The 23065-nt window shown below is 41.1% G+C and overlaps 1 protein-coding gene across 3 annotated transcripts; it reads left to right on the forward strand.

The window, feature by feature from the left end:
* The first annotated feature begins 686 nt into the window (after positions 1-686).
* On the forward strand, positions 687-21945 carry LOC143319633 (uncharacterized). Of its 3 annotated transcripts, none has more exons than XM_076728744.1 (16): positions 687-892; positions 12799-12881; positions 13385-13465; positions 15111-15170; positions 15680-15850; positions 17300-17428; positions 17676-17721; positions 18148-18238; positions 18379-18520; positions 18906-19010; positions 19098-19185; positions 19337-19370; positions 19722-19796; positions 20570-20672; positions 20782-20921; positions 21331-21945. In XM_076728744.1, the coding sequence occupies exons 1-16, from the start codon at positions 847-849 to the stop codon at positions 21455-21457; spliced, it is 1521 nt and encodes a 506-aa protein (XP_076584859.1). In that variant the 5' UTR covers positions 687-846; the 3' UTR covers positions 21458-21945. The 3 variants fall into 3 exon arrangements, with proteins under 3 accessions (XP_076584859.1, XP_076584861.1, XP_076584860.1); XM_076728746.1 differs by lacking the exon at positions 687-892 and adding an exon at positions 14394-14945 and having other exon boundaries at positions 12826-12881; XM_076728745.1 differs by lacking the exon at positions 687-892 and adding an exon at positions 14394-14775 and having other exon boundaries at positions 12826-12881.
* Positions 21946-23065: the final 1120 nt, after the last annotated feature.

The raw sequence follows: 23065 nt of genomic DNA on the forward strand, positions 1-23065 counted from the left end.
TTCAAACATTTTGGATTTCTAAAAGAATTTTGCTTGAAAAATAAATGATAAAATAAACATTGGAAAGTTTATGTTTCATGTTTGCTGTTTGCTGTATTGTATGAATGCCTGGAGGCATATTTAACCATATTTGACCTGCCTCAGCAATGGCTAATTAATTTCAATTAATTTGAATTCATTAACTGGAAGTATAGATGCCAGTTTATACTATAGCTTATTACACAGTTTTATCCAGAATCTTACAAAGAATTTTTAGTTTCATATAAGCTCCTTTCTAGGATTTTTTTTGCAAACTACAGGATCCATAAAACTGACAGTGCAGTAACAGTACAGTGGCCTCATAAATTGAGCAAATTTAATACATAAATAAATAAATAAACAAATAAGAAAATAAAACTGCAGTAGAAAAAAATAATCAATTGAAGGCACAACAGAACAAGATAGCTTTTAATTTAGAAAAGAGAACTTTTATTCGGAATTATGTTTCGAACTGCATCAATTCCTGAAATCCTAAATAATGTCTGATTGAACTACTGCGAGTTAGGACCAGATGGCTAATTTCAATTCTTTTATGATTTTATTTTGACGGTTCGGATCGGAAGTCATCTTCAATTTCTGCCTGTCATTCTTTTATTGTTGAAAATAGCCGGAAGTCGTGTTTATATTGACTGCGGCGGATCGACGGTAATGACTGGACGGGCGGAGGACATTGAACGGGCGAAATTTCACATGAACCGGTATCCTTACCGGCGAAGTGTCAGTGCGAATTGAGGACTGAAAGCCAGCCGTCTTGTCCGGTGGGACAGTTAAACCTTTATTTAGAGAGTGGACCGATGCTAAAAACTGATGAAGTTCACCAGAGATATCTGCCGGCTGCTGGGCTTAGGAGGCGGTGAGTAAAACTGCCAGTCAGCCGTTGACAACTTTTGGTTTTCCAGTCAGATAAGTTGGTCCCACAGGTTGTTCTGAGGAGTTTAGCTGTGATGTAAGATTTTGTCTCTCAGTCGCTGCCAGATTATGATAACACTGATAACCCCTGAGTGAAACTGTGCTTTTCACATGAAAGCCACCAAATAACGTTAAAAAACGTTAAAAACGTTAAAAACGTTACGTCAGGCTCACAGTACTCAGAGTTTGTGTGGTGATGGTTTGTGTTGTGGACACTGAAACTCGTCTCTTGCTAGCGGCTAAATACAGCCTGTACTTCGTTTTTTCTGGAATGCCCCCCTTCAGTAGCCGAAAGAGGTTCACGCCCCTAACCAATAAAATGATTCAACTTGAATTTCAGTGTGATAAAGGTCAGCATGATAGCATCAGCTAAATCTTGTGTTTGTTTCATTACATTGACCATATTCAATCAGCGTAGTTTCATTCCATATTTTTCCCCAGGTCACCCGCCCCTCACTTTGAGAAGCACTGGGCTAATATGAATGTATGCCAATGACATTCTGTGGCATTTTGAATTCTAATTACTCAGGCAAAATGTGAATTTTCAGTTTTTATTTTATTTTAAGCGTAGATAGATAAGACTTTAATGATCCCACACCGGGGAAACTAAGTCTATAAGTATTACAAACTGCAAAAACTGTGGCACAGAAGGGTCAAGATAACAGTATACAGGATAGGAATAGAAAATCAACTATGTATATGTGCATTTTGTACAGGTTATAAAAATACTAAATACCATAAAAATACTGCTGCCCATAAAAAACTTATGCCAATATTCTTATGAGAAAACTACCAAGGTCATATGTTGTTTGGATTTTATTTTGAAGAGTTGGGGTAGTGGAACAATTATTTAGGATAGAGGAAACAAGTTTATGGTTGAATATCAAACTTTGTCTTCTCATTAACACCTGTAGTTTTGTGTTATAGTGACAGTTGTCAGACACTTAGAATAACAACCTGAGCCGTCAGTGTCAAAAACAAACACTTTTTAATGGACATACATTGACACTGTGCAAGCGCCCAGAGGGATTATATTGCAGCCATTGCAACTGCCGGCTAATTTTGCTTACTCTCAACACTGGACCAATTTCAGAAATTGTTGTCTTCAGAGAAAAGCGTGAGAAAGTAGGGTCCATAATCATTTATATTATTTGACTGAAATTTCTCCATTTGTCTGGGACATTGAAATTTAGAAACTCTGCACATAATGTAATTTTCATTGATCAAAAATGAAATGTAGGTCAAGCTGATACGAACAATTAATAATACAATACAGAATAGGACATTATTTTTTTATGTTTATTTTGTAATGTGTAGGTATGTAGATCCTTGAAAAGACATGTTAATGTTGAATTAAATATGCAAGTAGTATATTTCTCATCTCTTTGAACAGCCTTAGTGCCTCATAACAGCAAAAGTTGGTTAGTCAAGGTAGTTAAATGCAGTTAATGGATATTTGCTATATTGTCAATTAACAGTATTTTTAACCCTCACATGACCATCTTTGTAATCACACAACCGTGTTGAGTTGTCTGGTGATTTGAACGCTTGAAAGTCGTAAACATGGGAGTCTTTCCCAGGCATTTCATCCCAAGCTGCCCCTGACCTTAACTAGTCATCTCTGCAATGCCAAGCTATAACCTCACATTAACATACAGGAAGCCCTTACTGCGACCATGAAGATCAACGTTAGTGGACTGTGATAACAAACAGACTTTGATACAAGACCTGCTTCTACTGAAGACCAGAACAGAGGTTCCTGCTTGCTTCAGTGTGCTTTTTTCCCATAAACTAAGCCTTCCAGGCAGGACTTTTGTCTAGTGAAATAAAAGGCTAAATTCTGAAATAGCAAACCAAAACTTAGAAACATAAACATAAAGTCTCCGTGAATTTGGATGCAACACCTCTCAGCATATTTAGATTCGTGTTTAAGTTAATGTGGTGTGTGTTTCTTTGTGTTTTGATACTTAGAAAAACTGAATTTGATCAGAGCTAACTTGTGTTGGTGTTCAATATGTTTAGATTCAGTTTGCTGCATGTCATAAACCCGACCAAAAGTATTTGACTGCCAAATGAGTTGTGCACTAACCTCACAAGAATGTACAAAAACTGGTTTGACCAGGGTCACGTCTGTCATATTGTCATCCTTGATTGAACTACTCAGTCAAACCAGAGGTTAATATTACATTTTTCTCTACTCCAAAATACAGTGCAAGACAGCTGTAAAACTGAGTGCCACAAAAACACATGAAGCTGAATATGACAGTGAATATTAGGATCTGAGTCTTGGTTGAAACTTGTGAAAAGCCACTCTCTCATAAGGAACAGCACAGTTCGGTGTTTTATAGGACATAAAACGCCTTCACTGATAGAAAGATCACCTAAGATCACAAAATGTAACACTTTTAAGGAAGAACCATTAATTATAAGGGAAAATGAGCAAACCTCTGTAATGGAAGCACAAAGCAGGACAGGATTAGCTGAAGGAGACTACAAATATGACATATGATATTTACTTTCAGTTGCGTGAACATAACTGTTGCAACATGAAGGACACGTGAAAACAGCGTGTCCTCAGGGCGTGCCCTTGGGATTTTTCATGTCCATGAAAATGTTTGTTCTAGACTCATTTTGCTAAATACCGTGAGACTTCACCCAGCATGGCTGATAAGGTCTGGCCAAATTTAAAGTTTTTCAGTTGCTGGTTAGACAAATACCTACCTGTTCTTCTAGTCATAAATTGGGTTAATTCCAAATCGGTTTTGTTCGGTGTTCGTCATACCTCTTGTCCTACCACCGTGCTTCTCACTTTGCTCTCGCTTCATCTCCTCACATGTTGTCATCTACACTTTTGTTTTTCTCATCAGAAAAAAACCTTTTAGGAACAAGTCTATCTCAGACAGCTCACAGTTCTTACAGTGAGTACGGACTAAGTCTCCTCTTGTTCATACATGGCCGGCTAACGTAGTCGCTTCCTTTTACACCTGCTCTTTTTCTTTGGATGGCCACTTTAATAGCTTGGGGTCAAAGTCACCAGTTTACTCTTCAGGGTTTTGGTGGTGTTGCTATCATCCTTACTCTAAGATGCTGTCTAAGATGCACTGCTGAAATGGACCACCTCTGCTCCCAAAGACTTTTCAGCGTAAAATATGCTGAGTTCCATCATGTTGGGACATCTTGAATCTGTTTGTGCGCTGGGAGCTGATGTATTTTCTGTTTTTCTTTTAATGCCACAGTTGCTTTTGCACTTCTCCTAAAATGTCTTAAGAGTCGCCTTCCAGCAGCCGCGGTTTGGCATACAGGGTTTTGTTTAAATGCTGCTGTAATGCAAGGCTGGAGTGTGTGTCCTGAGACTCTCCTCCACTAGGCTTCTTCCTGTAGCATCTCGACATGCAGGACCATGTTCGCTGCAATGTCATACACAATTCAACTTTTACCTCAATGGGAATAGAAAAAGCACCTGCTATTATCCAAATCTTTGTGCAATATGCTCTGCTCATCCATTGATTTGGTCTCCAACACAGAGCTCTCTGTTTCAGTCAGCCATCACTGTCATGTACGCCTCCATTGGCTGACCAGTCCATGTGTCCACTGGTCTCTGTAATGGGTTTGACCCTTATAGAATCCAGTGTTTTCTGTTTGAGGCTGGCGGTTGGACCATCAGGTTTCAGTCAATGCACCCACAGTAGAATGACAGTTAGCGATCATGGTTGGTAACTTCTGCTTTATATACATTATATGACTTTCTTGCAAGGCAAAGCTGTTGCTTACAGTTTTCATCCGATTTACCGAGCTCATTGTAGATTTGTGGTATGCTTTCCTTCCTGGGGGTCATCTTCGCATATTTTGTAATTATTTCAGACGCTCAACTTTTTTGGCATCTTGTTAGCCGAGTTGTAAGCCTGTCACATGGTCAGACTGTCCCAGTTTCAGTGACAGGCAACGTTAGATGAGAGCTGTAAGGCTAACTGCCCTTGTCTGAGAATAAGTAATAATTAAGGTTGATGCATAATGAATAATGTTGCATTCAAAGGCTATTTGGGATTTGATTTGGACTCTGATTACCATGACATTGGTCGAGACTTCACAACTTGGAAGCATTCAGGTCAGCCCTAATTTGTTTATGTTTCTGTGTCATTGGTTGTAGCTGTGTGTGTGTGTGTGTGTGTGTGTGTGTGTGTGTGTGTGTGATCTGTTTGGTGAACAGGCCGAGGGAGGGCAGATCATTTAGTGTTCACCGCAGACACTCATTAGCCTTGAGTTTCCATTTCCTTGAAATGATTTAGCTAACAAGAGAGAGAGAGAGACAGAGAGGCAACCACACCCCTTTGAATGTTCATGCTATTGTTTGAAAAATGAAAATCTAATTATAAAATGAAATTATTCTGTGGACATCCTGTAACATTAACCTTGCTGATTAGGAAGATGGCAGAAAGAGCAGTTCTCTCCTGCCTGGATTGACAAAACTGAAACTTACCGAGACTCACTGTGAAGTAACCAAAAACTGGCCTCGGTCTCGTCCCACCTCCTCTCTTTGGGAACAAACTGGGATCAGAGATTGAGGAAATGGATGTGATGTGAATGGATCCCTCTGACCTGCACTACTGCGTTTCCAATCATCACCATTCAAAGCAACACCAGTCAAATCAGCCTGGCATCAGCACAAACAGGAGAGATGATGCCTTAGAAAGACAGGGTCTGTGCCCCATTCCTACAGCCCCCAGTATGCCTCTTCTTTCTCCTATTGGGTATAGACCTACTGCTCACGCTGTGGCCCCAAACAACACCCTGACGTAAGCTTTTCTTCTGGACTTCATCTTCCAGGACCAGAGTGAACAAGATGCCCTCAACTAAGTCTGCAAATTTATCAAATTTGATATCGATTTCTTTTCACCTGTCTTCAGCTCAAATGTTCAAAGAATGCTTTTAACACACTAAATTTGGCTTTATTAAACACCAGGTCCTGGCAGGCAAATTCTTTTAAATAAATGAGTTAATTATCCTCTTGATTTTATGTTCATGGAGCTGTTTATTGAATGTTTATTGACACAACCCCTGCCTACTTCAGTTTATCAATGAAACCAGAGTGTGTGTAATTCTATCCACTGCAGGCAGATCTCCTCTGGGAAATCTGTTGCTTTTGAATATGTTGCTTTTCAGTTGAACTCCTCATGTGGAGCTGCAGTCTTAAACATCTGAAGGCCCTAAATACAGTGCAAACCTTTTGATGACCTTGTCGTCTATCCTCTGTATTGACTTTGACTGTCGCTGGTTATTTCAACATTCACTACAAGACAGCAGCACAAAAGAGCTGTGTTGTATTCTGGATAAATATTGACTGACTACAGGCACAATCATCTCCTAGGGTCTGAACATTTCTAAGGTTGTGGCGACTGTTGTTCCTCTTTCTTATCCTTCCTGTGTTTCCTTCGAGATGACTGGCTCAGAAAAGGTATCACTGAAAACACCAGTGAATTATTCATTCAGGTGTTCTCTTCCATACCTGCCCTTGCTGTGGTCTCTGTCAGTGATCTTGGAGGTAATTATGATTGATGCAATTACCCCCACTAAGTAATGGCAGTCTGTTACAAAACAAAACAACATGGAGAAATGGTAAAAATTCATAAAAGAAAGTGTAGAAAAGCTGAACTGATGTGACGAAAAACAAACCTCCGGGTGCATTATGATCATTAAGTAGAGTCCTTTTCTGATATCATTGCCAAAAACAGTAATAATGCACATGCCTTATTGCTACTATTGACAGGCTGACAAACCCTCCTGTATAAAACCTTGAAAGAAATGAAATTCTCCATCTCCCGCCTTTATATCTGCCTCCAGGCTTTAGACCTTCTCTAAGTACCAAACACTTCTCTACTCTCAGCTTATTTCCCACAGGCACTGAAAACTGCAGTTATTAAGCCTCCCTTAAAAAGGAAAAATATGCCCCACATATCTGGAACAAACTCGCAGAAAAGTTGAGGCCTGCTTGAATTCGGAGTTCTTTTAAATCGTTGTTCAAACCTTCTCTCTCTGGAGTATTTATTGGTATCTCGCACTGCACTGTGGCTGTACTGTATTTTTTATTCTGCTGATTGATTTGTCTTATTTAACTTATTTTGATCTTCCATTTTATTTTGTCCTTTCATATTGTTTGATTATGTATTGCTATTATATCTTAATGCCATTCTGTCTTATGTGCACTTTGCCGAGCAAAAGAAGACTGGTGAGTGTTGTGTGAGTGTGTTGTGTGATATTTGGGACTAGGCTTTATTTGTTTGGACTAACCACCATTATTTGAATAATGGTTTTTGTTTGAGAGTATTATTATCATGGAATCTGTATTCACTGTGATCACTGAAGATGATTCTTGCATGTTTGTCTGTTGTCTCTGATGTGAACACCACACTACTACTACTACTACTACTACTACTACTAATAATAATAATAATAATAATGATGATGGAAGAGAATAAGGAAAGCTGGGGGCAGATGGGCTGAAGGCTCTAGACTCTATGATGGTGATGGTGTAGTGAGTTGAATCGCAGAGGAGGATCTGAGAGCTCGGCAGGGTGTGTAGATATGAGCAGTTCAGACAGATACAGAGGGCCTCGGTTATGAAGGGACCTAAAGGCGAGAAGCAGAAGCTTGAAATCGATACAGTCTTTAACAAGGAGCCAGTGAAGTTGCAGTGATATTTATGATGTGTGGAGGGAGGTCTGGTAATGATGCAGGCAGCAGCGTTCTGGACCAGTTGAAGCTTATGAACACGCTCAAAGGACGACCGAAAGAATAGAACTGTGATGTAATCAGGGAGTGAATGAGAATGGCGGTGCTGTTAGGTGTTAGCAATGGGCGAAGACGATTAATATTGCATAGTTGAAAGTATGCAGACCGAGTAACATTATTGATGTGTGCTTCGAAAGAGGTACAACCGTGACTCTTAACTGGAGGGAAAAGTGTGGAACTGTCAGAATAGACCACCTGTCCCATGATTAGTGGACTGGTTTGACTCACTTTGTACCATCAGAACATTTTCCTACACCTACCACTGTATGCAAAGTGCTGTATTATTAAAAGTTATGTGTATTACCATAATTATTAGTATCCAATGCTGTAAAAGTCTTTGTATCCCATCGAAGTTTGAGGTCGTTCACTCTAGTCCTGAATTCTCTGTTTTCCCAAAACGTATTCTCCCCTGTTGCCTTGGACATAAACAGAAAGATAAGAAGTGAAAATGCTGACATTAAGAGATGTGTGTGTGTGTGTGTGTGTGTGTGTGTGTGTGTGTGTGTGTGTGTGTTGATCTGGGCTTATGTTTAAAAGAGGGGAGGAAGCAGTCAAGGCCACCCTGTCCAGCAGTCTTGAGAGCCAGATTTCACAATCTGTGAAGGATGTCTTGAGAGCTAAATAACTTGTGACTGGAGAAGTTTGAGGAGACCTGGATGCATTTTATTGAAGCTTGTTTGAGGAGACTCGACCTGAGGAGTACAAGTGAATCACTGTGTAATACCACCTTATTCTGAAGGCTACTTTCAGAGTCTTTAACTGTTATCAGACTGGCAACATTTACTACATGTCCAAATTGGTTATTCTTCCCTCATCATACATGTTGTATGTGATGAGTATATTAGGTATTGGATCCTAAACAAGAAGCCGTGTTGTACGGTACAGGTCACATGTAATACATTCTAAGAGGAGACAGTCTGTCTGTGTGCTGAGGCCCCGGCAGCGTAGAACATATCTTTTATGACCTTGGTTCCGCTGGGACACGGAGACAGCACAGCCTTATCAGGACAGCTGCACTGAGCAGTCATTCTGAGGAGACAGAGAGTTGTACTATTACTCTAAAAGAGGCAGGCGACCACCTACTGCTTTTATGTTTGCAAGTGACCCAAAGGTGACCTGGGGAAACACTGGGTCATATTACGCACAATCCATTGCCTTTATTGAAACCTACAGTAAACATCAGCACAAGTCTTTTAATATTTTTCCAATCATACATGAGCTTGCATGCAAATAATTTTGCACCGCATGAAGTACTTTTTTTGTTGTCGTTCATAGATGATGTGGAAGTTTCCATGGTGTTTAATTTGCTGAGTAAATATTATGAACTTAAGCTGAATGAAACCAGTAAGACCTCAATAAGTCATGTCAAAATGTGTATTCACCAGAGATGTGTCTTTCAGTCAGTCGTAAGAAAAGTCATCATCTGACAAGCAGCAGTTGCTGTTCAGCCTGAATCTGGCAACAGATTAAAACCAACAAGTTTCACATTTTTCCTTCTTGCTGTGTTCTGTTCATGGCTGTGGGCTGGTCTGTATTCAAATTAAAACAATATGTGATGGTAATTGTGATCAGAAATAACTTGAGGAATATTTCTGGCAGTTATTCATATAAAGTTCTGAGAGTGCTTGGTGTGACTGCAGTGTAAGTTAGCCAGACTAACCATTGTGCTTCCTGGAGAGTTGAATGAATGCAAAAAGTTAATTGCAGACAAATGTGGCACTCCTGCAGACACGTGTACTTCTTTCTGTAGGTGGCACAATGTGAGATGAAGGCTCAAAATGTTTTACCGGAAGAAAATTTCCAACCAGAGCTGTACGACTTCACTTCATGAAGGTACACAGACAAAAGTCAAACAGGGAGGGACTGAAGGAAAATTACAAACAACATGCCAGGACGGAATGAACAATCCACCGACTCAGAATAAGCTTTATTGGCCAAGTATGTGTACACATACATGGAATGTGACTCCAGTTTTAATTTGCTCTTAATGTCACACACAGGTCCAAGGTAGAAACACACAAAGAGCTAAAAGCAAGGACAACAAAGCTGAACAAGTGTACAGTGGTTCAGCTGTGTTGTGACGTATTTGAAGAAGTGTCAATAAAGCTGTTAATCTTCTGAAAAATTATTTCCTGGATGTAATCATTTTAGAATCAGGGGAAAACCATCAGTCTTACTTGATTCACTTACAGAGGTGTTCTCACTTCATAATCTGATAAGACGTCCTCTCAGGACTGTGTGGAGGTGTGCAGAATGTACTTGTTTGACACCCCCTCACTCCCCTCAGTGTCCTGATATGTTACACCTTGTATGGTGCAACAAGTGAAACCTTTATCATTTGTTCCTGGTATTAAATCTGCACTTTTAGACTGCATACCATCCACACCCATACGTTTCCTTCATCTGTCAGATGAGAAGATTGCAGATGATCAATGTGTGCTTTCACTGTCAGTGAAACTGTGTTCTGTTTGAATCTGTCCTGTGTTAAAGGCAGCTGTGCTCAAGAGCACAGTACATACTCTAGAACAGCTGCTGGAGAATTCTATAGGCTGTCTTCATGTACATGATTTTATGTTGTGGACATGGGGAATGTATTTAAGTTACAAACCTATAATTTGGCCTGTGTGTAATCCAAAACAGACATGTTATTCTCTCACAAACATCCTCCCATCTTTCCTCTCTGGTTATTGCTCCTTCCCATCTTCCTTTGGTCTTGCTGTGAGTCAGGTGGTGTTGTGGCTCCTAATGCCAAACAGATTCAGTTTCTACTCATTCCAAAAGTTTCTGAACGGATGGTCTATTCTTGGGCCCAGAGTTTCTCCCCTCATCTCTCATCTGTCAAACATCGTGTGTTTGAGGGAAAAGAATTCTGGCTTGTGACTATACAGTACAGTGCATACTTTTTCATAAACGCAATGCAACAACCCTACATTACAACCTTTTATTCTTATTGGACTCAACATATGATAGGACTGCGTGGTTATAAAAAAATATCCTCCTTACTCTCCCTTATATATTGGCATGCAAAACTTTGGGCACTTGTGTTCGAAATTTATGTTACTGTAAATAGTCAAGTGAGTAGAATATGATCTGATCTTCAAAAGGCATTAAGTTAAAACCTGAAAGAGCTCCTCCAACATTTTAATTAGTGCGTTATTGTTGTTTTGTACAATTTTAGCATGAGGAAAAGGAAAGGAGCGCCGTACGAATTTCATAATCTCAAAAGAGACTGAAAGGAAAACAGATGGGTCCTCTGGCTGTCACTTGTCTCTTCCTGCTCCTGCTGTAAATACTCTGTAACTGATCTGCTTCTGCAAAGTGAGCGTCCATCAGCGGAGTGAAAATTTACTACCATCCACGTTCTGATGACATAGCTGTTTTGTATTCAAAGGCTGGTTAGTAAATGTGTCAACTCACGTCTTGAATGTAGAATTAATCTCAGTGGCATAACATAGTTGAAATTTAAACATACATACATACATACATACATACGAGAGAGTGAACTATTTCTTAGTGGAATGTTTGGTGCTTCTGGTTACCTGAGCACTATTTCTGTCAAGAGGCCCTTAGATATTTCTGGCATGGTGACCTCTTAGTGTGGTATGAAGAAGAAGAGGGAAGAAGATTTGCCCCTTTCCAGCACTCACGCCTGCCTGGGGCCTTATTTACATGCACCAACAACTCTTTCCCAATTTATAAATCCACAGAAGTCTCACCTTGCTTGGTGTGTGTGTTGTTAAATGATCTCAAAGATCTCTAACAGCTCCTGAATAATCAGTTTGCCTGGCTGAAACTGCTTTGTTACTTGTTAACATATCAGAGTTGCATTTGTAACGAACAGCTTGAATATTGTTTGGAATAATGAATCACAGACGACACGTTAAAGAAGCACTGAAAACATGTCAAATTTTGGTATTCAAATCTGTAATGGATTCAAAGAAACAAACAAAAATAAGCAGCCCGTTCATGCTGCCAAAAAATATGGCCCACATTCAAAAAAACTGTTACCTAACCAGCAAAATTCACTGTATTTACATTAATTAACACAGGCTGCCCACTCATTAGGAAAAGATCGGACCTCAAGCCTTAAACTGCAACATGTCCGTTCATCATGTCTTGCTGCTAAGTCATGTCAGGTAAGCTGGTGGCATGCTATGAGCTAAACATACAGTAGTTAGCATGCTGACCAAAATATGTTAATCTGTCAAGTAGTTTAATCCACCCACCATTTAATCTCAAAACAGAAATATATGTGAAACAGATCGATGCGACAGCTGCCAGGACAGAGCAGATAAACAGAAAATAATTTAAAAAGATGAAGAGAGACATTCACACATTCACAGCCCTTTAAAGTTCATACGGCAGTTTCTTCCTGGGCTCAGTGTCATGTCGACTTTAGGTGTAAAAGTGTTATCATCGCTCTTAAAGAAACACTATCAGCTGTTCACGCTGCAGCATTAAAGCATCACAGACATACTGTTTGGCTGTTTGCCTTGGTCAAAGTGCTGTGCAGACTATGCTGCCATTGTGTGTTATGGCAGCATGTACACATGTATCTGCTATTTTACTGCCCTTATTTAGGACAGACCTTTACTTGTTCAAACAGACCACATCCCTGGATAATATTTGTATAACTTCCATCATTTGACTAAGTTGCCTTTTATTTGAATATTTGCAGTAACTATGTTTTTGTTGAATGGTGGCCCTCCTGCTCTCTTAGCTGAGCTGCTGCTCACGGGGCTGAATGTTTTCACACTCTTTCCCTATGTTTTCCTCATCCAATCACAAGCTGCCACGAGATCACCTTTCTTGCTTGGGAAATGTGTCAGTCAGGCATTGGAAGTTGACACACATACACAAACACACGCAGGCACGCTAGACAAACAGAAACGTTGTGAACGTGTTTTGCATGTAAACCTACTGCCAGAGAAACTGACAACAACAGAGTGGGCTTCTGTGTCTCCATGTGCTTACCTCGAGTTTCACCCCTTCCCGTTTGCAAAATGCAAATGCAGTGAAAATATACATATACTGTACATATTGTGTGTGTTTGTGCATCTCTAGATGGGCCAGGTGAGGAGGAGATGGAGGTTCAGGATGGAGCTCCTGACCTGACAGACAGAACAAAAGACCAACACTCATCACAGGTACACTGAAAGATCACAGTGCTACATACACTATGGATTAGTCGTTCACAGGCAAGGATGGAGCGAGGTTCACCACTTTGTGAACACATGATTGTATAAAGGATATTACTACATGAGCCCAAGAACAGTTTGTGAAACTGCTGTCAGTAAACTGTTTGGCTGCAGTCTGTTTTTATTTACATTTTACATAGCGTCCCAACTTTTAGGAACCATCATTCATGAAACTGAAGCCAGTACTGAAGTGTCTTGACATGTGGGATCGGTAATGGCCACTAAATGCTGGGTTTCATGGTGAGCCATTGAATCGGTGCCAGCTTTTCTCCAGGCATCCGTTTTCCCCACAAGACATTTTAGTCTCAAAAGCCATTTTTCCCTCTCAAGATTATTGCTGCATGTAATAAACTACAGCAGCAACCTTTGGGCTGTTAAGAAGTGTCACTGTGTATCAATGTGCATCTGTCGGTTACCTGAATACAGAATGTGTGTGTTACTGTCTTGAGCAGGCAACACGGAACAATGAGGAGGGTTTGGAAGATGAGGAGAGAACAAGAAGGAGAGCTGAGAGGAGGAGAGCTAAAAGGAAAGTGAGTAAAAACAGACAAAACACTTCAAGGCTCGTGAGCTGCAATGAGAAAAATTAAGAAAATATCAAGTGCAGCACTGGAACAAATTCATTTGGCACAAAAAATTAAAATGAAAACCTTAATAAAAGGACGTTTTTGGCTGAACCCAAAATCAGAATTTACAGTCAATCTGAAATGTGCAAGAGCGGGCAGATGATGATGATTCATGGCAGGTAATGTAGTTAGTGAGAGGCTCCATGATTCTATGGCAGAGAGACAAAACACAGGTCTAAATTCAGGTGAACTGAGCATGGAGCAAAACTTGAGCCAAAAGAAGCCAAAAAAAAAAAAAAGCAGAGATGAAGTAACACAAAGGACAATCTGGTGAAGAGTGGAGTGAAGAACTGGGTTTATTTACTGTGTGTGTGAGAGAGAGAGAGAGAGAGAGAGAGAGAGAGAGAGAGAGAACACAGGGAGGAGCTGTCAGGAAGATACTGCCAATCCTGACGGGACAGCAGATCCAGCAGAACTTAACAACTGCAATGAAAAAAAAGAAATCATGAAGAACATTTTGCTTTTTTTGCTTCCATACTGTCACATTACATTACACACACTTTTTACTAGATTAGTTTCTAGCTGAGGTATTCAAGATGTTGTCTAGGAGCAAGAACATGTGTGTATGCAACAGCTTAGTAAACAGACATACAATGACACTATCGCCACATCATTATCACTATTGTCAGTTTTTACTTGCACCAGATCCACCTGATGTGACCGTAAACTGCTCTGAACAAACAAACAAAAAGGCAACGGAAGAATAAATCCGCGTTGTCCGTGTTGCAGCTCATGTCTTTCAGGTGAAGGATCCCTCTGCTAACTGAACTGAATGTGTCTCCTACATTAAACACATCACCACACCTGTTACCACACTCTTATTTGCTCATGTCAGTCATCACTTGCCCCACCTGTCTTCACACCTTTTTTTCCAATAGCTGCTACTGTATTTGCCTCCTCCCGTTTTTGTTTGCCACACCCTCATCAGAGCTATTTCCACACTTGTGTCCTCACTTTTTACAACGCAGACGCTGTGTAGAAGATCAATTAGACAGAATGTGGTCATTTTCTAATCCTTTTTGACACACACTCCATTGAAAACAGGACAAATACAATATATTACAAGTCTGACCTCATGAGCTTCATTGATTTTTGTAGATATCTGCTTATTCTGAATTTGATGGAGCAACATGTTTCAAATAAGTTGGGACAGGAGCAAGAAAAGACTGGGAAAGATGTGGAATGCTCCAAAAACACCTGTTTGGAACATTCCACAGGTTAACAGGTTCATTGGTAACAGGTGATAGTGTCATGATTGGGTGTGAAAGGGGCATCCTGGAAAGGCTCAATTTTTCACAAGCGAGGATGGAGCGAGGTTCACTACTTTGTGAACACATGATTGTTTAAAGGATATTACCACATGGACTCAGGAACACTTTGAAAACTGGTAAAAACAGTTTGTTTCTGTTTCTGTTTTCATTTACATTTTACACAGTGTCTCAGCTTCTTTTAGAATCAGAGTTGTATGACACACCTGACTTCACATCTGCACCTGTGTCCATACATGTCTCTGTGCCATCCCACAGCCATCATATTCATGCTCTCCTTTCAGAGGCAGAAAGAGCGCAAGAAACTGGAGAGAGAGGAGAGGATGGAGGATGCGTCAGAGCAGGTGAGAACAGAAGAGCCTGAATGGAATCTGCTGCTCCTTCGTCATATCTTCAATGTACAAACATTTGCAGAGTTTGTCATATATTCATATTCATCTTCACGTCCATGTGTATTCATGCATTTATGTATATATGACCAAATATACCCTGATGTGTTTGAATGTCTGCTCGTATATACTTAAATAAATTCAATGGTAGTGTTTCAATTAAATTGTTTGGTCACAAATTTTAAGCAGTTTTCTGAAATTTCTGCAAAATAAAATGTGAAGTGAAGTGTTTATTTCCATTAACTGGCTTAAAGAGGATCCAAACAGTCTTACTCATTCAACAAGTGTGTGGACTGAAATACCACATATATAAATGACAGTACACTATCACTCACTAATCTGCATGTTTCATTTTGAAAACACAGTTATTTTTAAGTTATATAATCCCTCCATTAAACCCTTGTAAGAATGTGTGACTTCCTCTTCTGGGCTAATTTTTAAATACTGCTTTGAACTTAAAATAGGAAGAGGAGGTGGCTGGAGCGCTGTCAGAGAGTGACACTGAGGAGGAACTGAAAGAGGAGGAGGAAGTCACTGCCTTCCCTTCCAGAAACAAGTGCAGCCCCGAGTCAGTCTCAGCCATGGTGACAGACAACAAGAACAACCGCCAGCCGCCCCGGAGGACCTCTGAGGAGGTGGGTTGAAGTCCGACCGGCACATTTATTATATCATTCATTCCTTCACCTAGTACCTGGTGACTAGTATGTGGACCGGCGAGCCAACAGAGCGACCTGGTGGTTCGTCAGTCCTGAAAAATGTTCTTGAACGGTCACGTATCTTGTTCAAGCTTTCATACATCACGTCAGACATTGGATCCTCCTCGGCTCACTCACTGTGAAGTTGAGTGTATTCTCCTAAAACAATGTACTTGCTTTGAAGTTGGCTTAGACAGAGTGGTAAACTTGATTGAGAAGCATTTTGCTGCAGACTGTGCAGCCCTCATGTTCCAAGGCTGGAAGAAATCAAGTCACTCTGCACTGCAGGGGGGTCTCTGAACCACAGTTCAGCAGTGTGCTCGGCCCCCCAGTCGCCCCCAGGTTGTGGCACCCTTGGGTTCAAAGTTGTGTCGGGTGCTTGGAGCTCAGTTTACTTGCACTGCAAGTCTAGTTTTCCTTGGTCTGGTCCAGAATGGAAAAGTTCATTGAATTCATGTATGTGGTTTGTTTCTGTTCACACTGCCACATTATGAGTAGAGCAGGGCCTATAGATAAAAATCAAATGGTTTCAGAAGTTTTGTAAAATGTCAAAATGTCGTCCTGCACGTTGGAGTTTAGGGGGTTAAAAAAAACCCAGCTCTGGTACACATAACTTCAACTAAGTAATAAAAGACTTGTCTGTACTCTTTGCCGTAATTTATCATCTCTTGTGTTCATGCCAGTTAAGAACACGAATGAAGCTGAATGACGCACACCACACTTTCCTTGGACAAAGGAAAGAGGACCAAGACCTCTCTTTTAAGGTATCTCGGTGCAGTTATTTTGTAGTAGCTGCATCTGATTGGCTCTCCTGCTCAAACTAACCAGACCAGAGAAGTTCACGCTGCACAGTTTCAATATATTGCTCCAAACATGCTCCAACATGAACACAGCCTTACTTAGCACCATGAAAAGAGCAGTCATGCAGCCAATATTCCTGTTCCAGAGGCACTCAACCTGCACTCTGACCTCTCAGAGATCATCATTGTTTTAATACTGTACATTTGTGTGAATTGACGGGCACGCAAAAGCATGATAGTGTGTGGAAACTGTAAGTAAGAGCAAGCCCTGATGATGTGTGGAGAAAGCTGAGTCTAAATCACAGGACTGTTACTTATCAGTGCTTATTTGGCTAAAACTGAGGGACCTGAGCAGGTGAACAGTGAAACGTCTGCAATTAAAACTGCAGGCCAGTTTTTTTTTTTTTTTGTCAGTCAGCCTTCACCAGAGATGATACCAGCTGAGATGAACCCATGCTGATTTTCTAAATATTTAAATCAGCATTTGGTCAGAGCAGGCTTCTTTCTTCTTACAAACTACAGATTCACTAGTTCTGCTCTTTTGCCAGCCTATTGTATGAGTGTTCTGTGTTACTTACTGGTGTTTCAGGAACCAGAGTGGGATGTCAGCAGTGCATTTGTGGCTAAAGTTGCCAGTCACATCAAACTCAAAACCCTGAAGCGCAGAGCAACACAGATCTCCAGAGAGAACAAGGAGAACGAGGCCAGGAGCAGCCAGGTACACACACACACACACACACACACACACACACACACACACACACACACACACACACGCCATTAGTATACAGCTGTTCCACCCATTCATCCTCTGTCTTTTCGGGGGGATCCGTAAACAATGGAAATGTAATTCTGCTGCATATTTTGTTGAATTGTTGAGTAGTTCCTGGGCTAAAGATGTGGAAACCAATGAAATCAGCATGACGTAAACTGAGGTTTAATGAAACTGTGTGCTGTGATTGCAGGTGGAGAACACAGATGAAATGAAGAGGAGGGGGGAGTCTCTTACAGGTGAATCATCTATTTGTTCTTTCAATACAACTTTGAGCTCTTTTAATAACTGTAGTGTACATGATACACATGATTACGTTATTAAAGAAAAATCAGTGGCACAAATTCCAATTTTTGTGTAAATATCATAGTTCATCCATCCTCTTTTTCATGCTCATTTCAGGTCAAATTATAGAAAAAACAAAAAGACAAACAATTTCCTTCCATGAAGATCGGTTTATATGGCGGTGCTTAGAGTTATATGTCTCTGCACTGCTCAGAGCTGTGAAAAATTCCATCTGAAAGATTTAACAGTAGTGTTTCAAATGATTTTATGGGAAATATCTCCTCTGAAGAAAGATGTGTGAATAATGCATTATGCCAATGAAAGTCAAGCTTCATTGAAATACAAGTGTGTGTGTGTGTTTGTGTGTTGACCTTCTCCAGTGCAGGGCATTCAGATGTTCAGCCAAGGCCAGTACAGCCAGGCAGTGGACATGTTTACAGAAGCCATCAACTGTGACCCCAAGGACCACAGGTGAGCTGCGATGTGAACTCTTACCCCTTCACTCACCCTGTCTTCTCCTGATTGTAGCGCCTCGTTTTCTTTTGTCTCCTTCGCATCCAATTGGGTTGGAGTAAACACCTCCATCTGTGTGACTCTGTCTTGTCTCTCAGGTTCTATGGAAATCGGTCTTACTGTTATTGGTGTCTGGAGCAGTACTACTCTGCTCTAACAGACGCTCAGAGGTCCATTCAGCTGGCTCCTGATTGGCCAAAGGGATACTTCCGTAAGGGGTGTGCTCTGATGGGACTGAAGGTCAGCATCTGCTGTGCCCATGTATTACTCACACTGTGGGTACAAAAATCTCTTTACACAGTCACATGTGGGGACTCACCTTACTTGTGGGGACAAAATACAGGTCCCCACAATTTAAATCATTACATTTTAGGGTGAGGACTGAGGATAGGGTTACGGGTTAGGTAAGGTTAGGTTAGGTTTAGGGTTAGGAATAGGCAAATAGTGGTTATGGTTATGGTTAGGGTTAGGGTAAGTCTCCAGGAAATGAATGTCTATGTAATGTCCCCACAAGTGATGAAAACCCCCTTGTGTGTGTATGTGTTTGTGTGTGTGTGTGTGTGTGTGTGTGTGTGTGTGTGTGTGTGTGTGTGTGTGTGTGTGTGTGTGTGTGTGGACGTTCCAGCGGTACAGTGAGGCAGAGGAGGCCATGGAACAGGTGCTGAAGTTGGATCAGCACTGTAAGGAAGCTCCCAGTAAACTCTTCACCTGCCGGGTCCTGCAGCTCATGGTGAGGAGCAGTTAGTCAATGTGTTACATGAGGTGACTTTAATCTACTTTCCCTTTTAAATTGTTCCATTTCATTTTCTTCCTTTAGGACTTGGGTTTTGAGGAGGAGCAGAGTAAACTGCTGCTGGAGACGTTTACCACCGTTCAGGCAGTCATCAAGTCACCTGAGGCCAAAAGTAAGAGCCAGCTGCAGTACCACTACTGTCCACAGTTAGGCAGCACAGTAACACAAACGTGCTGATACTGCTGCTAGAGCATGAAGTACATCTCATTGATAATTGTTTTGTCATTGCATGACTTCTACTTCCTGTCTCCTCCTACTTCCAGCACTGAAGCACACATCTCCGCAGGACCAGAGTGGGTAGGTTGTAAATCACATAATCACAACACTCACCTCAGAGCTTTCAGGAATGCACAATATGTTTTTTGTTCTGCATGTTACATATAACCTGTAATAATGTATGTTTAAGCATGAAGCATCTATGTTCTATGTTTTAATTGGAATATATACAGTATCTACCATCTTCAGTATAAAATATATACAATGGCCACTGAATGTAATAAAAAATGATAATGTAAATGTGCACAAATGGAAAAGGATCTTTGAGTTCTTTGTCCAATAACATCCATTGGGCGCACAATCATTCGCTCTCTCATCATCCTCTCCTGTGATCTTTGCCTTACTGTGTCTGTTTCTGTTCACATCTTCCAGGAGTTGTCGCTCTCTGTGGGTTGGGAACATCACATTAGAAGTTACAGAGAAAGACCTCTGGGATCTCTTCAGAATGTAAAAACCCTCTGTGTGCGTGTGTTAGTTGTGTGTGTGTGTGTGCGTGCGTGTGTTGTGTGTGTGTGTGTGTGTGTGTGTGTGTGTGTGTGCACCCTCAAAGCTGAAAGTCAGCACTTTAACCTCACAGTTACGGCTCTGTTTCAGATTGGATGAACTGCAGCACAGATGTGACACAATAGAAAATTCAACTATCCACACACGTGAAGATTGAACTGTACTGAATATTATTAGAATACTTAAAGAATGATTTGATAGTCTTTATAAGTTTGATCTGATATGTTTTCATATTTAGAACAGCCAGTATGAAAAAGATAAACTGACAGATATTCTGTGCACCTGTAAGTGACGGGCAGAGGCTCTCCAGGACCCACCTGTTGGAGATAAACTGTCTGAACAGAGGAGGAGTTTCAAAATGTCATGCCATGTCACGTCATCCTGTATACTCATTGACTTCAGTAAAAACTGACAACATTGCACATTTAAATATTTTTAGTATTTTGACCTTTGCATGAAGTATCCCAGAAAGGTAAACTGCTCTAATAAAGATACACATGGTGGAGCCATGACAAGAGGAGACACAGGGTTGTATTACAGTGTAATGAGAAGTACTGTGATACCACCTAAAACCACCAAGAAATGCATGTAATAGCAGAAGTATTAGTATTCAGCATTTCTAAGTAGTATAAGTGCTGGTAGTAATAATTGTATGTGGGCAGGAAGCAGCAGTTTGTCTCTTTGCTGTAGATCTGTACCAAACTGCTGTGCTGTAGGTTTGGTGAGATCGAGAGCATCCGAGTTCTTCATGAGCGTTTCTGTGCCTTCATCAACTTCAAGAATGCCAACATGGCTGCCAGAGCCCTGGAGAAGCTGCAGGTGAGTGACTGGTCATTTATCAGGTGAACAGACGTGACTCGATCTTAACCGTCTTGCACTTCAGACGCTATCTAAAGTTTGGTCAACAGTGCTGTTTCCTCCCGTGCAGGGGGCAGAGCTGGGGAGCAGCAGGCTGGTGATGAGGTACCCAGACCGCTGGATCCAGCGGACCCTGCCCCCCATGCAAAGGACCAACACCAACCTCAGCTCCAGCGCTGCAGGAACACAGCAGAGCGCAGCTGCCGCAGGGTACCGAACAACTTCCTCATACATTTGAGTTCTCTTGTTCTGTCAGATTGGTCGCTTACAGAGTGAATGAACAATACTATAAAACAGTTGATGCTACAAACAAAAACAATTACTGTTTTCCCCCCTTTTGTGCATTTATACTTCGTAGTATTTTTAAAAATAAACTGTTCACTCGTAGCAAGTCTAATTAAGTTGTTGCCTCAAAAGACTTTCCGAGAGAGAGAGAGAGACAATGGCAGTCCCTTTGGACTTTTCCAGGCTCTGATCCAGTCTTCCAACAACTTCCAGCTGCATCAATCAGTGTTTTGTAAATATTCTATAATCACAGTTTAATCCTTGTAGCACAAACACGATCAGCCAAGTCTGTGAATATGATGCAGGTTCTCTGTCCCTGGTTCTGTTCTTGCAGGTCCAGACGCTGTGCACCTATAGATGGAGACGTGTGCTTCTACTGGCGGACCACAGGATGTTTCTATGGCGACAAGTGCCGCTTCAAACACATACCAGACCAACAAGGCCGAGACAAGAGACCATGACAGCCCCAACTGACCCTCCCAACTTCAGCATCAAGGCACATTAAAGAAGGATTCGCGAAGACAAAGGAGGAACAGGAAGATGGTTTGCCTGAGAAGACTGACAACTGAATGTGTGTGTGAGAATGAGAGAGTCTGATATGGTGTGACTCTGACATGATGAGGAATGATGGCGTCCAGAGCCAAGCCTCAGAAAGAGGCTTAAAGAATGAATTCATGTGATGCTGCAAAGCCTCTAACACAAGGAGGTCCTCACAGGAACTGGTTCGTACCTGGAGATCCCTGCTCGCTCGAAAGAATGTCATCTGCGTCATCAGGATTTACTTGGACAAATATGTTTGGTTGTACCATATTGGAAACACTACCAAAGCTCAGTGCTGAGACAAACTGTCTGTTTGTCCGTTTTGAATTGCTTTAAAGTCAAAAGTTATTTTCATAGCTTTCAAAAGACGCATTTAAAATGTGTGCTGTACATATTTAACAATAAATCAATCAAACCTGCATTGATTTTTTGAGGTTTATTCAACACCTTCTTCAGTCAGTTAGTAGTCTTTCAGATCCTGGCTTTCACTTGTCACACACTTTTGTCATGAGTGCTGCAGCGATTGTGGTCATACTATGTTACACATTAACTTATCAAACCCTCATTTTCATCAAAGTAATGATTTTCCAGGACTTTCCCAACGGGAAGATACTGTTGACAAGACTCTACAGTGTTTCCAGCTGCTCTGTGAGGCTGTGCTAAACGCTAACTCTTCACTGCACAGTGCTACATGCCAACCCATTTGCTAATTATACCTGTTACGAGAAGAATGAAGACTCACCAAGAGCATCAGGACTCAGCCAGAACAGAAGAGGACGTCCTTACATCAGTTTGTTTTGGCAGGGAAGTCTTCCTCATTCACCAACGCACATGCCCATTTATTGCAGATACCATGATACCTGAAATGCCGCGGGTGATGTTGTTTGGTATGTTTGTATCAGCAAACACACATTCACTACAGATTCTACCACAGACCCCATCTCACTCAGGGGTCCCTCATACTGTATTTCACTTAAGCTATCTGAACATCCATTTTTATCCCTTTGATTCATCTTAAGCACCCTCTGGACAGGCCTATCATGCCACTTGTGACCATGACTGTGGAGGAAAAAGAGGAGTCATAATTGCACTACTGTGGCAGGCAAGTGGGCCACTTTCATCCACACACACCTACTGTACTAACCTGAGGGTCTCACATGGACTCCACCACATGTTGGGAACTGTGATTCCCTGAATAATCGCAGTAAGCAAGAAGGGCCAAACTACATGTCTGGGGACCCCACAGAGAATATATTCGTGTATATATTTACAGTATGTCAGGGCTGCTGGTCTGCAAGCCAATGGGAAGAAAGTATGGTCCCCGAAAATGTGATGTGTCCCTTCTTTTAGGCTCCTTAGGTGTGAGATTTGTCACGTCCATTTTGCAGCCTTTTTCTCTAAAAATGTTAAGACGTTCTGCTGTAATGTTTCCACTCAGATAAAAGACTAGAATGAGTCAGTGTATCTTTCCTATCTAGTTCTATACATAAATGGTCCTATTTAGGAGGGATGGTATGATTCATAACACT

Source organism: Chaetodon auriga, chromosome 4 (genome assembly GCF_051107435.1).
Source record: "Chaetodon auriga isolate fChaAug3 chromosome 4, fChaAug3.hap1, whole genome shotgun sequence".
NCBI classification, from domain to species: Eukaryota; Metazoa; Chordata; class Actinopteri; order Chaetodontiformes; family Chaetodontidae; genus Chaetodon; species Chaetodon auriga.